The 17,448-nt window shown below is 42.7% G+C and overlaps 1 protein-coding gene across 6 annotated transcripts in view; it reads right to left on the bottom strand.

The window, feature by feature from the left end:
* Positions 1 to 17,448, bottom strand: part of SPTAN1 (spectrin alpha, non-erythrocytic 1) — an 81,319-nt gene that overhangs the window by 43,290 nt on the left and 20,581 nt on the right. For all 6 annotated transcript variants that reach the window (XM_054997502.1, XM_054997497.1, XM_054997499.1 and 3 more), the window contains exons 9-21: positions 14,068 to 14,203; positions 12,619 to 12,720; positions 12,127 to 12,264; positions 11,315 to 11,425; positions 8,087 to 8,164; positions 7,775 to 7,930; positions 6,666 to 6,870; positions 6,083 to 6,264; positions 5,302 to 5,545; positions 4,266 to 4,388; positions 3,204 to 3,421; positions 1,321 to 1,413; positions 710 to 844 (exon numbers count right to left, since the gene is read on the bottom strand). In XM_054997502.1, the coding sequence (XP_054853477.1) occupies positions 710 to 844; positions 1,321 to 1,413; positions 3,204 to 3,421; positions 4,266 to 4,388; positions 5,302 to 5,545; positions 6,083 to 6,264; positions 6,666 to 6,870; positions 7,775 to 7,930; positions 8,087 to 8,164; positions 11,315 to 11,425; positions 12,127 to 12,264; positions 12,619 to 12,720; positions 14,068 to 14,203 (1,921 nt within the window). The remainder of the gene's footprint in view (positions 1 to 709; positions 845 to 1,320; positions 1,414 to 3,203; positions 3,422 to 4,265; positions 4,389 to 5,301; positions 5,546 to 6,082; positions 6,265 to 6,665; positions 6,871 to 7,774; positions 7,931 to 8,086; positions 8,165 to 11,314; positions 11,426 to 12,126; positions 12,265 to 12,618; positions 12,721 to 14,067; positions 14,204 to 17,448) is intronic.

The following is a 17,448-nucleotide window of genomic DNA, read 5'->3' as shown; positions in this document are numbered from 1 at the left end:
CAAGCAAGCAGAGAGACTCCATTCATACCCAGGATAGGAGATTATGTAAACAGCAGAAGGGTTTTGTTATTTCTGATGAGCAGCATCCCTCAGAGAAAGCACAGCCACAAGTGAATGATTCGAAGCACTGCATGTTACTAAAAGACACTGGCAATTTGGGTTCGTACATCCAGGTCTTTGGATAACAACGCAGACTGAACAAACCTACAATAGTCTTCTGACTTCCACTAAGCCTCTTATCACTAGACATCTTTCCTCTTCTCTCTTTAACACATTTTTGTTTAACACCCAACCTGAGGAAGAGTTCTGTGAAACTCAAAAGTGCTTTATGACTTTTGGTTAGTCCCCAATACAATTTCTTGTATTTGGATTTTCTCTGAATCTTCAAAAGGAGTCCAGTAGCACCTTTAAGACTAACCAACTTTATTGTAGCATAAGCTTTCGGGAATCACAGTTCTCGTCGTCAGATGCATCTGACGAAGAGAACTGTGATTCTCGAAAGCTTATGCTACAATTAAGTTGGTTAGTCTTAAAGGTGCTACTGGTCTCTTTTTGATTTTGCTACTACAGACTAACGCGGCTAACTCCTCTGGATCTCTGAATCTTGACAGTGTAAAATGAGCCCCTCCCCACCCCACGTTCATTGCCCAAGGGTTGCCATGTGGCTTATGTGAGCAGCAGCCTAAAGTCCCGAGAAATGAAGGCTTACTTTATTGGTGCTGTTCAGTAGAGTCAGGATGTCTCCCTTCTTCATTGTTACCTCCCGCGGACTCTTCTCTTGGTAATCATAAAGAGCCAGGACCAGTTCTTTGCCAGTTTCATCATCCGTGGGAGCCACTTGTTGCTGGAAAAGATGGTTGGTTCCATTGGTAAACACTCAGAATAACTATCTGGGCCTAAACCAAAGTTAATAGGAAGCTACCAATAGGAAGAGATTTAATTGCCGCCTCTGCTTAACAATGGGCCTGAAAAGTATTGTGCTTTCCAAACTTGAAAGAAGAATAAGCTTTATTACATAAATCTTGTCTTTGTTGACAATACTGGATTTGAGAAAGCAGAGTTGGGTCTGCTAAACAACAAACTGAAATACCCACGGGTAAATGTGGATCACGTCAGTCTCTCTAAAAAAAACTTCTGTTGCAAAAGTGACTGACTTTAAAGCACTCACACGTTTTAAAGATTTCCTGATTGAAAAAAGACCTTTTAGGACTCAAACATGGGCTGCTGCTAGTTTGCCAGAAACACCCTCCATAGTGGGACATCCCGTCTTTGTCGATACAAGAAAGCAGTGGCAGCAGCTGGTTGCCACTTGCCGCTTACCCGGCACGCCTGGGCTTGCTCCCTCAGTGCTTGAATGCTACTGCCATAGGCAGAGAGGTCAGACATCAGCGCTTCATGCTTCTTGAGGAGAGCCTGGAGGCAGAAAGGGAAGCACATCAGAACATGCATATGGTTAATTTTTCAAATTGTTTATTTTATTCGATTTATACCCCACCCTCCCCACAGATGGGCTCAGGGCGGCTAACATTAAACAATACATTAAAATCACAAAAACATAAAATCAATAATAATTTTTTAAGTCATTAAAATAGTCCAGGAGCAGGCTATTTAAACAAATATTGGGAGTCCGTATAGGGGCATAGCAGATGGCCGAGGGCCGCCCCAGAAGAAGTGGTGGTCTTAGATGGAAGAAGGAGGACACCCGCTGGCACTCAGCCCAAGGCCCGGCAGAACATCTCCGTTTTACAGGCCCTGCGGAACTGTAACAGGTCCAGCAGGGCCTGGATCTCCAGCGGGAGAGCATTCTACCAGGCCAGGGCAGAAAAAGCCCTGGCCCTGGTTGAGGCCAGACGGATGTCCTTCAGGCCGGGAACCACCAGGATTTGCTTGTCTGCAGAGTGCAACACCATGCAGGGGATGTAATGGAAGAGGCAGTCCCGCAAGTATGCAGGTCCCAGTCTGTAAAAAATCTATTATTGGGGGTTCTGTCTTGTTAAAACCAAACACAAACCGATACACGCCCATCCAAATTGTTCAACAGAGAACTCTGGATTTTGACAGATTTAATTTGTTACCATTTACCCAGGAATCTAGCGATTAAGCTTTTCTGAAAGAAAAAGTTTAACCCAAACCTAATTGCTTGCTTGTTTTTAGCTTCTATTATGCATCCTGCTGCCCACTACCCCAGAATTATATTTTAAACATTTATTTTTTTAAACTGTCACTTGCTGGATTTATTTCTTCAGTGTTCCTGCTGCTGCTGGCTTTAAAAGCCCTATAAATTTTGGTTTTTATTAATAGTTTCATGTAATTTTAAACTTTTACACCCCCCTCAAGAACTTGTGTGTGATGTAAAAACGTAACTTGGATACATTAAATTGCAAAGGCAATTCAGCTACTGAATATGTATTTCTCAATATGCTGCTGTGATGAATCCTAACACAGAGTGATTCCGCACATGTTGGATAATGCACTTCCAATCCTCTTTATAGACCATTTGGAACGGATTTTTTCATGTGCGGAACAAAAAATCCACCTCAAGCGATTGATAAAGTGCATTGAAAATGCATTATCCAACGTGTGCGGAATCAGCCACACTTCAAATCCCAAAGAGCATAGTTTGAACATATCCCTAAAATTCTTAGTTTTGATTAGAGTATTAGGTCTTTTATCTATGAAAAAGTACATTTTGGGATAGCATAGAGATTAGTGATATTCTAGGCACACCCTCTAGATGTGAAAAAGTAAAGCCCACAGCCTTTCAAATTAGTCTTAGTTGCATAATGGCTGATGCTGGTTACTATCTTCACATAGTCTTTACGAACTTCAGAAACTGAGGCGGCAAATACTGTCCACTATTCCTTTGCAATACATATCTATTCCATTTTTAAAGTATGCCTTTATCTCATACACCAGTCCATTAGCCCCGTACCATCAGCTTCAACAAGCAGTATGTGAGCTTCGGGGTCTTTCTTAACCTCCTCTCTGGCTGAATCTGCTATTTGGGACTTGACTTTCTACATGAAAAGCATGAGGTCTGCTACTGAGCCGTGGCCCCTAGCTGCTCTTTTATTTTATTGATTTTAGAGCATTTATAGTCTTGCCTTTCTCAAAGGCAGATGTCCACATGTACCATTCTGAAAAATATTATTGATTGTATTCTGACACATCACCAGACCATTCCAGATGTTGGCAAGTCATACCTCTGCAGAGTCCTCATCCTTTCCGTAGTCAGTGCTGCCCACTATAGGCTCCTTCTCCCGCATCCAGGACTCTGCCTCGTTGGCATCCGCAAAATACTGCTGGGCTTGCAAAGAGTCTTCCAGATCTTGCCTGCGCTGGGACGCCTTGCCTTTTAATGATTCCCATTTCTGGTTTAGGTCGTTCAATTTGGTTTTCACGTCCTCTGCAGCAAAGTGTCCTAAGTCACAAGAAACAGAGTTCCAAGTAATATTCAAGTACGGAATGACGCCTGAGCTGTTCATGCACTTCATCTGCACCCCCGTCTTCGATTATCAGGGAAAGATGGGGAGCAGGCCTGAGGATTACGGAGACCCTTCCCAGCTCCCTTCACCACAGGAGAAAGTGAATCAACGAATTAGGGAGATCCTGAATGCATGTGAACAAACGAAGAATCTTTCTGGTTCATCTACTCACTGTTCCCCATATTGAGAGGACTGGGGAAGGGAATGCAAGAACTCAAGACCACCTCGTGCCTCCTCCATATGGCAGGAGCTGGATGTCAGGAAACAACCAGGTACCCCTCCCACTGTGCTCAAGTCCAGCTGCAGCTAACACCCCCCTGCCTCCAATTACCATTACCAAAGACAGCAGGAAGCCACCCAGCACCTGCAGTCGCTCCTGGTTTTTTAAATTTCAGATACAGAGAGCACCCCATTTATCTCTTCCTGATGCAGAAAATGTTTAATGCAGAAGATACCCAGCACTGATTGCAATGAGTCAACACCTGGTTTGCTTGATGGTGAGTGTCCAGGATTGCTAATTTAACCTTTAAAATAAATCCACAAAAGTGACTAGTCCATAACATCTTTAACCGGTCCACTTACTCCTATCAGCCATGCGCGACCTAAGGGCCAAAAAGGATCAATTTATGTAAAATTTAACATCTGTCCGCATGGAACGATGTCATTTTCCCCACAGGTGGTAAGGAAAGTGGCTCTTTATAGGCATATACCAATGAGATCAACGAGATCCAAGCCCCTTATAATTTAACACTAGCACAGGAAAAACTCAGATGCACTCACCTTCTTCCACCATGTTATTTCCTTTCTGGGTGACGGCTTTAATGCGTGGTTCATGGCCAGCGATCTCTGCTTGCAAAGCCTGGTGCTTCTTCAGCAGGTTCTGGACTCCAATAAGGTCTTTGCCTGGAAGTAAGCAGAGCTGATATCATGATCTATACTCTGTTTTTGCATTCTGTAATTTTAACAACTGGCCAAAAAGTTTCTGCCCTCTTTTGTTTGTTCTACCATCTGCCTCTTTGAATATGGATGCAAAGGAACCAGTGCCTTCCCACCCACCCCTTCATTAGAGCAGGCAATGAAATGAACTAGACAACACTATGGTTGTTGTGGATTTTCCGGGCTGTATCGCCGTGGTCTTGGCATTGTAGTTCCTGACGTTTCGCCAGCTGCTGTGACTGGCATCTTCAGAGGTGTAGCACTGAAAGACAGAATTCTCTCAGTGTCAAACTGTGGAGATGATGTTAGCAGGTAATTTATATCTACTCAGGAAGGTGGGTTTGGGCTGAGTCATCCTGTAAGAGTTTCCCAGGGTGTGGAATGCTGATGCTTCACTGTATCCTGAGGAGGTTCTTTTGCATATGGATCAGTGCTTGATATGCTAATCTTATCTGCAGGGCTATTGTAAGATGTAGAGTATTTTGTTCGCCTGGTGTTTTTCAGGACTGGAAACCATGCCCTATTCATTCTTAAAGTCTCTTCTTTCCTGTTGAAGTTGTGCTTATGCTTATGAATTTCAGTGGCTTCCCTGTGCAATCTGACAAAGTAGTTGGAAGTGTCGTCCAGTATTTTAGTGTCCTGGAATAAGATACTGTGTCCTGTTTGAGTTAGGCGATATTCAACACTATGCTTTTGTTTCACAACTGGACAAACTCTGAGAAAACAATGAGTGATTTTCACAAACTAGCATCTCAAACCAATACCCGGAACAAATTCATGTCAAATAATTTTGGAAGCCCAAGACTTGGCCCTAAAAAGACGTGTGAATGCACAACAGAATCAGCAACACACCCCACAGTACAATTGTACAATATTTTACCTCTATTGGTTGAAGCTGCAATAGGTTCCTTCTCTCTGATCCAGGTTTCTTCATCTTCAACATCACGGAAAAGCTGCTGCAGGCGAAGAGAGTCTGCGAGCTTTTGCTTGCGTGCCACCATCGGGTCCTTCAGGGCTTCATAGCGAGCGACCAAAGCCTCCTGCTTCTTTTTGATATTGTCGGCATCGAAGTGGCCAGCTTCTTGGAACTGCCGAGCTTGGATAGTAATGCCATCAATGCGATCCTAGAATAAATAATTTGGTATAAAGGCTTGGAGTCAGCAGCAGCATTCTGTGTTTTCTGAGCTCTCACCCAACACTGTTCTCTAGCCTGGGCCCGACTGTGGGACCCCAACAGTAACTATTTATCTTGCCCTTCCTACAAGGACCTCAGGGCAATCAACGTACGTGGGTCCCCATCATTTTATCCTCATCACTACTCTGTGTGGGAAGGCAGGCTGAAAGAGAGCAACTGGCCCAAGGTCACCCAGTGAATTGATGGGAGGTTGGGGATTTAAATATGGATCAAATTGGATCAAGGCTGGCAGGGCTTGGGAAGGTCTGCCTCTCTTAAGGAACAGCGTAATTTGCATAAACCCTGCCTTGGAAGGAGTAGGAGACGTAACCCAGATGAGGATAACTTTCCCCCTCTGAAGGAGAACTAGAAACTAATCAAAGGCCACAAAGAAGAGCCTCAGAGAGCATCTAAGGTTGAGTGGGTAGCATGCAGCACGTCCTGATTCAATACTGGGGACAGAAACAAAGGCAGGCCAACGCTGTACCTGATGAGCAGCAACATCTGCCTCCAGAAGGGCATGTTTCTTCTGAAGGTTCTGAACGTTGGTCAAGTCTTTGCCGTAATCATCTGAAGCCAGGTGCCCTTCCACCTCGTACAGCCACAGTTCGATGTCTTCCACATTGCGGTTGAACTGCTGCTGCTGGTTGGCTTCACGCAACTTGATCCCTGGATGGCAAAGTAAAAAGAGGCACTAATTGGTATTCTTTTAATTACTATTGGTATTCTTGGAGAGCAGCTATCATGTGCTTTGAACAGATGAAGCTACCGTGTAACAGGTCAGGCACTTGGTTTAGCAAGCTTGATATCGCACACTCAACTAGCAGCAGCTCTCTGGGGTCTCAGGCAGAGATCTTTCATATCACCAGCTACCTAATCTTTTTAACAGGAGACTGAAACTGACTTTCTGCATGCCAAGCAGAAGCTCTACCTATGAACCATGGTTCCTCTCATTTGGACTGTGATTTTTTTTTAAAAAAGCACTTTACAATGCAACTGCCCATTTTTATAGGAGAAAATACCCTCTCAGCCTAGCCCTTTGCTCTCTTCAACCAGCAGAAACATCATACCTTTCAATTCAGTTGCTTCCAGTAGCTTCTTCCACAAACTGATGACTTCATTCATACGAGCTGCTACTTCATCAGATGCATAATGCTTGACATCAATCAATTTCTGTCCAGCTTTCTCCAAGGCATCAATGCGACTCTGATTGGCTGAGAGCTCAGCTTCAAAAGCCTGATGTTTCTGGACTTTGCCCTGCAGATTAGATGGATCCTAGAAACAGGAGGAGAGGACCAGACATTGCAGTCTTGAGTTAGCAGAATGTTACGCGCTGTGAGTTTCCCCTGTAGAAAGAGACACAACTTCCGTATCATGGAAACTGCTACCCCTGTATCGACAGTAGGGGTGTGCAGGGACAGAAAGATTCAGTTTTCCCACTTTGGAATTTCCAAAGCAGGAAAAAGAGTCAAAAATAAGCGATTTCCGAAGTGGCAAACTGCTTTGGAAACCACTTATTGCCCTGCTTCGGTATGCTCCGTGAAGATTCAGAGCACATCGAAACTTCCCGCCCGCCCAATTATTTCACCAGATGGGAGGAGGGAGTTTCCTCCTCCCCCTCCCATCGGGTGAAATAAGCCATGGCGGGACTTCCCTCGCTTCAGCTGGCCACCCCCGCCGGACAGTTGAAGTTTAAAGGGTCCTTTCCCTGCTGCTCACAAGCAGCAGGGAAAGGGCCCTTTCTGCACTTCAGCTGGCCCACAAGGGAGGGGAGAATCCCCCCGCGAGCCAGTTTAAAGAAGGGCCCTTTCCCTGAAGAGAAAGGGCCCTTTAAATTTCAGCCCCCCCTCACATGGGCCAGCTGAAGTTTCCCTGCCACTTTTGAGCGGCGGGGAAAGGGCCCTTTAAGCTTCAGCTGGCCCAAGGGGGATCCTCCTCCACCGGACAGCTGGAGCCAACCGCGAATTCTGAAAGCACCCCGAATTGCTTCGGGAAGCTTTGATTCAGCATTTCTGAATCAGGGCCAGCATGCTGGGCCTGATTCAGAAATCCCGAATCTTTACAAATCACATCTGATTTGGGTATTTATCCCAGAAACCCGAATCGCACATCCTTAATCAAGAGCAACTGTAAAACACACATGCAAATCACCTTTGAATTGACGAGATACTGGTTTTACCTTGTAAGCCTCGTCAGTTGCAGTTTTCATCTTTTCATTGACCCAGCTTTTCAGCTCATCAGAATCTCTGAAGAACTGCTGCAGGTGGAACGAATCGGCAAGCTGGGTACGGCGGTACATGGCTCTTTCATGCAAAGCGTTGCGTCGGCTCAATAGCTGAAAGAAGCCACGGAGAGAAACATGGTTATGAAAGACATTCGCTATTATTTCCTTTAGCCACAGGAGAATCTTTCCAGAGTCACAGGCATCAGACATGCTTTTAAAATAAAAATGCACAAGCTGGGAAGCTGCATGAGCTTCTCCGAAACTTACAGCATCTCTTCGTGTAGCAACATCTTCCTTGGCATAATGGTTATTCTGTATCAGTTTTGTTGCAAATTCGTCTAGGGCCTGAAATGAAAGCAATATTTATGTATTTAGTAAGTGCTTACTGAGACATTAAAATAACCCTTTGCAGAAATCTCAAAATCCTAATTAAATAATTTCTGTATTCACTCCTATGTCAACATCATTTGGTCTATCCCCTTTAGCATCTTGATTAAAGATGCTATTATACCCTCTTACAGAATATATCAGCTCCCTATCAAAGCTGTTTGTTTATATATCTCCTCTCTATACAAGTACAGTAAACGTTTTTTTTTTTAAATCAACATCCATGGGGAACTGAGGTTGCCAGTTAGCCAAATACAATGGCTCACTAAGCTTTATCCCAGACAGCCTGCCTCGTTTGCTTGGTCAGCACGCCGTTTAGCTAAGCTGACCAGTTAACAAAGCTTTTACTGTACCTACGAGGCAGATCAACGCACCCCTCGCCCAAAATATGAACAAAATAAAATCTAACAATAAAATACTGCATAAAAATTCTAATTAAATGTAGTAGTAAAAAGCAGAACAAAACCATGTAAGATTAGAAACTAAAAAATAGTGTCAGTTTAAAGCAATAAAATTTTATGAAACGATGACAGTCATCTATAACTACTTTATACTTTAAACAGAATGATGCAGCTTGGTTATAAGCAGGAACTAGGCTGAGAATGCATATTACTCCCATTCTGCAGTCACTCCATTCTGCATTCACCCATCAGTTCCTGGGCTCAAATCAAGGTACTGGTTATCACATACAAAGCCCTTGATGGCCTTGGCCCTTCCTATCTGTGGATCGCCTCTCTCCCTAAGCTCCACCACAACAGCTTCACTCTTATGAGCAGGGCCTTCTGCAGGTGCCACCCTACAAATGGGCAAAATCAACTCTGGACTATATTACTGTGTATCGTCTGTTGCTGTAGGAGGACCCTACTATGTAATTTCTACATTGTTTAATGTATTCTGTTAATGCTTTATGCTTTGTTTCAGTTCTGTTCAGAATACTGCTTGGTTCCAGTTTTCTGAAATCCTAATCCTATTGCATTGTTTATTGGATGGCCCGTCCTGCTGAATAATACATTTAATGAATAATAAATACATTTTTATTCTGCCCTCCAAGGAATTCAGAGCCGTGTACAAAGTTCTCCTCTCCACATTTTATCCTTGCACCAACCTTGCAAGGTAGGCTAGGCTGAAAGAGTATGGCACACTAAGGTCAGCAGGAAGCACCATGGCTGAGCAGGACTTTGAACCTTTGTCTCCTCCAGTCCTGGTGCAAAATGCTGACCACAATATTGCACTGGATCTCTTCTTAAATGCAGTAAAACATTCTAAAAACTGATGACGTAAAAACAGGACAATGAATGAAAACTCCACCAGGAGCATTTTTCTTCTAAATGCTGCAGAAAATAAATATAGAAAACCCCAAAGCAAAAGAAAACAGAACAACATAGGACAAGTCCCTCTCCAAGTCCTTTATCTATCTAAAACAACAGAACTCAGTAGCAAGTGAATACAGTTAATAAATTTGGGCAGCAAAGTATTAAGCAAGGAGTCTACCCAAGGCAACAGCTCTACAAGGTAAGCCAACTTAAACTGCTGCAACAGAGGAAGACCTGAAAAATTAATTCCTCCTCGAAAACTGGGTTTCAAATTTATAAGACAGTCAATAATACTATGCCATACAAAGAGGATTTTTAAACCATTTCTTTGCATATGGTACACATTACTCCAAAGAAACGCCCAGTGTATATTCAATGAACATATATCGTAGATTTACTTTTGATGGAATTAAGATCAAGATGGCCTTTTTCATTACGGAGTGTTACCGCCCCCCCAAAAAACCCTTTTCCATGCTACTAACCCATTTTGGGAGGATTTTAAACAACCTGGAACTTAGTATGGCAGAAGTCCTTTATTGCAATCAGTGAAGGGGCCTATTATAGAAAGCTGGATTCTTGAAAATCTAGGGCATTCTCATTAAGGATCAGAGCTGACCCACTTAAGAAGGGCTTAGAGAAACACTGCTTGTTTGTTACAAAGCTGTGAGCGACACTTCTGCATTATGGCTGTTTCCTGCAGCAACTGTAATGCGTAGCTCTGCCTTTAGAAAACGCAACAAAAATAATTTTACACAGAACAGGTCTCCCTTCCTCTTATTATAATTAATAATAATTTAATATGTATTGTCGAAGGCTTTCACGGCTGGAGAACAATGGTTGTTGTGGGTTTTCCGGGCTGTATTGAAGATGCCAGCCACAGCTGCTGGCGAAACATCAGGAACTACAATGCCAAGACCACGGCAATACAGCCTGGAAAACCCACAACAACCAATAATTTAATAGTTACTAAAATTTAGAAATCCCACATCTCTACGATGTTTATGAAATGAACTCATGACACACCATAGTCTATACAACTAATTCCAGTCTCAGGCCTACGTGTTATCTGTTTCTTGGCTCTCTTCTGCTCCCACCAGGAAGGGTATCATCTCAATACTCCAGTTTGCAGCCAGGCAGCAGTGAGGGTTGGTGCTACGCTAACTAACTGTAGCTGATGTATTCAGATGGTACAAGAAATCACAATTAATATGAGACAGTTAACTAATAAACTACAATCCCTACCTTGAAATCCCAGTTTAGTGCCAACCAACACATCCCAGGTTGTTGGACTGTCTCCATTCAGATGTTCCAGCTAACTGGAGTTTCATCAAACCATGGTTTATAAGATAGCAAAATGCAGCCCTAGTTTAAAACGGTGAACTATTCAACTTACAGCCAAGTCCTACATGTATTTAACTCAAAAACAAGTCCCATAGAGTCCTATGTCCAAGTCAGCATGGACAGAATTGCATCCTTAGGGACAAACCTGTCAAGATGCAAAAATTAACAAGCTTTTCTGTCCTCCCTTCCATTTTATCTATGATTTAAACATAATTCAAATTAAAACAAAAAATAGATACAGGAAGGGAAAATGTAGCATTTAGCAGTGTGTGTTATTGTATGACAACAATGGTTTTGTTAAACTGAAAAATAAAATGGTGCAGGGGGGTAAAAGCCGGCTGTTGCTTTTGGCAGCTAGTTGACAATATTTGCTGCTGAGCTTGCGATGCCACTTTTGTCTCTCACAAAATAAAGAAGAATCTGACACAAACAATCTAGTATAAAAAAGCCTCACTGTGATTTTCTCTTCTTGGGCACTCAGGGACTTTTCAAAGTCCTCGTGCTTCTTTAGCAGGGCTTCCACACTGTCCAAAGAGTCACCCAGGTCTTCATTTAACAAGAAAGCCTGGAAGAAAAACAAATAAGTAGTGATTTGTGCATGCACTGTCTTTGGCCGTCCTAATGTTAACAAGGCCACAGCATCTAGAAGTATGGTATTTTTTTGATGGATGTGACCTTAGGACATCTTTCATAAATTTTGAAACTTTGTTCCAGAATTGTTCATACCAGCTCTCAAGAGACATTACATTCAATTCAATATAAATTGAGAGTTATGCTTCAGTATTCTGATTTAATAAAGTAACAGCTGTGAAAAGATGGCTTAAAGTATAGAGGAAACATCCATTTTTTTACAGGAACCATGACATACGTTGATTTGGTGAGTGCTGCATAATTTCAGGACAGACATACGAAAATACATTACTCAACAAATAATAAAATTGTGGAATTCCTTGCCAGTGGACGTAGCGATGGCCTCAAGCACGGATGGCTTTAAAAGGGCTTAGACAGATTTACTGAGGAGAGGTCTCCATCAATGCCTACTAGTTAAGAGGCACTAAGCCCCTGAATACGAGCACTAGGAGGCAACAGCAGGGGAGGCCTACTTGTTGGTCATCCAGAGCAACTGGTTGGCCACTGTGTGAGACAGACTGATGGACCATGTGTCTGATACATTTTCTTATGTTCCTGCATAACTTGCAGGATCATCCCCCACTAAGAATGCCCACTTGTTACATTATGCCCAGCATAATTCAGCAGGACACCTACTTCTTGTTTGCTCATCCAGTTGTCCACTTGCTCAGTGTCCCTGTAGAAAAGCTGCAGGTCCATGCACTGCTCATACTGCTGCCTGCGGAGCTCCCACAGTTCCAGAAGAGCAGCTCTTTCATCTGATAGGATGGTCAGCTGAGGAAGGGAAAAGACCCATTTCAGTGGCAACTCATTCAAACCTTCAAGGCCTCTATACATCAGTGTTAATGTTTGAGAGTATCATCTCTTAAAAGAAAACATGACCATACCCATCAATAGCCTCCTAATTTGGCATCCTGTCGGAAGGATATTCTATCGGAAGGATATTCTAAACACTTACAGGAGGGACTGTAGCTTAAGGATTAAGTGCCTGCTTTGCGTGTGAAGGTCTCAGGTTAAATTCCTGGCATCCACTGTTAAAAGGCACTCAGACAGGCAGATCCTCTCAGAATATATGATCTTTTTGTATCTCCCTTCCAAAGTTTCTCTTTCTTCTGGATATCATCTCACCTTCTCTCGAACTTCATCAGACGCATAATGACCAGCACCAAGCAGAGCTTGTCCAGATTCATCAGCAGATTTAAAACTATCTTCATGGGCATCGATTTCCCCCTGTAACAAAACGTATTTTCATTTTTCAAAATGGTGACACTGCCATTTTAAAATAAACACAGAGACTCAGTCCAGGAAATTAAAGCACAAGTAGAATTCAGATACACAGACAAATCAGTTGTTATTGTTGCACAAGAATAATGCATCAGAGAATGTTAGAAGCACAGAATGCTAGGAAGAAATTTAAGAATCACAAAATTAACTCCTGCCTCTTGGAAAGGTGAAGGAAAAGCACCTGACTGTGTCAAAAGAAACTTATCAGTTATTCAAGAAAGTCACTAGTACTGTGGAACAAAGCTAATGTTAATGTCGTTGTAAACTTGCATTTATTTATCCTATGGCATTGTCTATTGAAACGTCCTTGATATCGACTGTACTAATCTCACACTATGTAATCCGCCTTGAGTCTCAGTGAGAAAAATGGACTATTAATGACACTCATAAAATACAAACATAATAAATGTTTGAGTACCAAAAAACACTAATCTGATCAGCAAAATATGGAGTTCAGACAAGGTGTTTTGAGCAACTTCTGCCACAATGAGAAATTATCAGGTTGCCAATATTAAAACACTGATGTGTTTATGATCATGGCTCAAAACCATGCACGGTACTTTCTGTTTATGACAACTCCTAAATTAGTACCTAAGAAACATTAAGGCCAAACTTCTCTTTGATTCTCAGAGCTAAACTACACAAGGCAAATTACACGAGGCCGCTAAAGTGAAGGGAGTTGCAATGTTAGCCGGGAAGCAAAGTTTGAATTTCACCTCTCTACAGAGTCCACAAAGATCACTCCTCAGAAGGTCTGTTAATAATTGATAGAGCCTTCAGGAAGGCAAAGAAGAAATTAACAAACCCTCTGAGGAGTAATCTTTGTCAGCTCCATAGAGAGAGGTGAAATTCAAACTAGGCTTCCAGGCTAACACTGCGTCTCCCTTCACTTGAGCTTATTCATGTAATTCGTCTCATGTAGTTTAGCTCTCAGTCTTGATGAAAGGGAATAAGGTAATTGCTTTCTTCTCTTCTCTCTCCATTAAAAAGTAAGCTTTATTTTAAAAACCAGTTAGAAGCAGACCCAATGTCTTCTCACTGAAATGACCACTTTCATTCAAAACCTTCATCCACTCACAGAGAAGTCTTTTTACAAAGCTTATTTTTACAATATGCAAACATAATAAAGTAACCTTTGTTAATCAGTAAATCAGCAAACGCAGGGGTTGCCACAATAAAAACCCTGATACGGTGGAATTACCATTCAGCTGTTCAAAATACCAGCATCTCCCCAGGTGACGTAACAAACACAACAAGAATGGTCAACAGCAGGCATTGGTCCTAGGCTGTTACCTTGTGCTCCTGATGTCTGTCTAGCAGGGCTTCAGCTCCAGCCACGTCGTTGGCAAGTTCATCAGCATTAATCAGAGCCTTCATCTCAGTTACCCAGCTAGTGAGGTCTCGAAAGTCCGCAAGGAATCGTTGCAACCTTTGGGAAAGGAGGAGAGGAGCTGTTAGAAATGAAGCAGGCGCCGGGATACCAGCCATGATAGTCAGCCCTGTTTAGATTTCTGCAGGAATTCCTTGTTTCCCTCTGCCTCAGTTTCAAACCTCATTTGCTCTCTCTCCTTGCTGCTGTTTAAGGACAACCAGCCATTACTTTTTCTCGTCATCTCCCACATCAACCTTTATGCATTCTTATTTTTTTACTCTGCTGGTTTTGTACATGTGTTTGTATTGAGTACATTCTATCTAGGGCTTTTTTTCTGGGGAAAGAGGTGGTGGAACTCAGTGGGTTGGCCTCGGAGGAAAGGGTCACATGGCTGTTGGCCCCGCCCCCGGATCTCCAGGCAGAGGGGAGTTGAGAATGCCCTCCGCACCGCACCAGCGGCACGGAGGGCAATCTCGACTCCCCTCTGTCTGGAGATCAGGGGGCGGGGCCAACAGCCATGTGACCATTTTCAAGAGGTTCCGGAACTCCGTTCCAGCTGAAAAAAAGCCCAGCTTCAATCATATTTATATGTACAATACAGGTCATTTATACAAAGAACACATATGCAATGCAGCTTAACGAACAATGGAAAACACATACTTTGCAGGAAAAACGTGATATGTTTGGAAACAAAATGGCACGAAAATAAAGAATCACAGGTTCTATTTTCACAAGAAAAATGAACTGAAATGAAGATTTTCAAATTCAAAACTAGTGATAATGGGTACTAGAAAGTCCCTAATTCAAATGTCACCAGCCAAATAATTAATAACAAATCATTGTCTGTCAGCCAACATGAACATACTAACACTATCCTAGTGTATAAGGTTATTGCAAGCTATGTATACTCTCCAAGGTAGAGCATAACTAAACATATAAAGCCATCCATTACGCTCACTGTGCTCCTCAAAACCCACTTTTGCAAATCATTTCTTGGGCCACTGGAGAGTCTATTTTACCACTGGGTCCCAAACTTCCTTATTACACCTGACCCTCCTCTTCACCTTTGCCCTATTTGTTACACTGGCTGTCAAGTCAAGAACAAAGCACAACTTATGTGCCAGTACACTGCTGAGCAAAGGTCCTTGCCCAACACCGAGATTAATCCCCGCACACCCATAACATGTCATGTAAATTAAAAGATAAGCATAACTTGAAAGGTGATGCAAGAAACAGTTCTCTGCCTACTCTATGGCAAATGAGCAATTCACGCCATCATTTGTACAATGCTAGGCATGCACTTTTCCCCCAATATTGAGATTAATATCCATATCAAATAGAAAAGCACAAGAGATGTAAACATCTTTACTAGTTGATCAGCATAGTAAAGCATTTATCTCATTATATGGTTATTTGCATAAGCACAGTAAGCATTTGTCTCCTTCCTGTCTGCAGATATAAAAGCCTGGGCGTGGCCAGAAACATGAGAACCCAAGGGCCGGAACCAAAGAGCTCTTGGCCCTTGGCTTGTAGCCTGTGGCTCAGCCTTTGATCATGGTGTGAGCCATCTCAGAGAGGTCAGAATCTGCTCAGGATGCAGCCTTTTGCTTTTGTGCTTTGCTTACTGAAATTGTATTTTGTTTATATTGTTGCTTTAAATTATATTTAAGTATTTTTATAAGCCACTTTGGCAAGGAAAAAAAACAGAGGAATAAATTAGCCGGTAAATAATTGCTCAAGGGAAAACTGGCAGCAATAGAATTTAACAATACCTACTGTGAGGAAACAGCAAGAGATTGCTTATCAACCAAACAGTACTGCCAGCTTTTAAGCTGCGGTTTCTGTCACAGTAAAAGGCAGGATGGAGGGGACAGGACGTTTTCCAGGGCTATTCTGGCCTTTGATGGAGGGCTCATCAGAGCTAGGCCTGGAAGAAACCACTCAGCAACTTGCTACCATGCTACTTGCATGATCAGGACTAGTGGTTTCTACTTTTTAAAAGATAGTGTTGTGTAGTGGTTAGAGTTCCAGACTAGGATTTCAGAGACCCACTGTCCACAAGCTCACTAGGTCACCTTGGACCAGTCCTCACACAGCCTAACCTACTTCGCAGGGCTGTTAAGAGGATAAAATGAAAGAGAAGAGAATGGTGTAAACGACTTTGTGTCTCCATTGGTATAAATGAAGTAACTAAATAATAAATACTGCTGATGAATGGGGGTGGCAGATAAAAGGTTTGTTGGAAGATGGAGAGGAGAGAAGGAAGCAAAGAAAGGTGAGGATTATGGGGGCTGTCACGAGGAGGGAAAAAGGAAACAGTATTGTCAGTCCCTGGCAGGTAGATCCCTTTGTCCCTCTCCAGTGAACACACATTTGTTCCAACCGGAAAGGTTTTATTCAGGATTTCACAGTTCAGGTCTGCACTCTGTCACAGAGCTTGGTAGAAGCGAAGAATCAAAACCTAGTGACAATAATATACTTCAGGTTTCCTGCGCCTTACTAACGGTTACTTTTGGCGCGCAAGTTTACACGGGTTCTGTGGGAACCCTTAATAGTTATGGCTACATGATTAGTACACAATTAATACATTCCCAGTGTCTAAGCAAAGCAGCTAGAGCTGGCAGTGGGAAGTTCCAAGGTCACTTCTAACTAGAAACTGCTTATTAGAGAGAGAAGGGGCAGAAGCTCTTCTTTGGGCCTGGAAAGTAGTAATTATAATATGGAGAGAACATAGTTAACACGGAAAAAGGCTAGCATTAACAACAGGTTAGCATTAAGGCATTATGGTCAGAATACTGTGGCATCAGTGACACAACAAACCAATAAACATGGCTTGACTAAACAGAGACATGACAAGCATGGGGAAAGACAGACGCCCTCCTGCAAGTACGTGCAGGTTCCTCTCCATGCAGCTGGGCCCAGCTCAGGTGCCAGCAACATGCAACTGGGCCAGAGCTTTCCTGAGCAGAGACTGCCAGGTAAAGGAAAGGAGAGACAGCTGAAGGCAGGGGGTAGATAAATATAGGTTGGCTAGTGGGTTATAAGGAAAAAATGAAACAGGAAAAGGCAGGGCAGGCCACAGGAGCTTTCAGGGAAAGGAAAGATGAAACAGTCGAGGAAGGGAAAATAAGATGACCCCTGCAAAGAAGATGACCTCTTGTTTCCTTCTAATAGGAACAACAGTTTGTGAAGACTGGATAGTATGATGTAATGCTATCGGTTCATGTTCCTAAAAATGGAGTAAAGGCATACGCTAACAGGAAACCATTAGAAACTTGTTATGATTACAGATGACAGAACAG

This window comes from Eublepharis macularius, chromosome 14 (assembly GCF_028583425.1).
Source record: "Eublepharis macularius isolate TG4126 chromosome 14, MPM_Emac_v1.0, whole genome shotgun sequence".
Taxonomy (NCBI): Eukaryota; Metazoa; Chordata; class Lepidosauria; order Squamata; family Eublepharidae; genus Eublepharis; species Eublepharis macularius.
The sequence above is the reverse complement of the archived record's forward strand: the minus strand, read 5'-3'. Positions and strand labels throughout refer to the sequence as shown.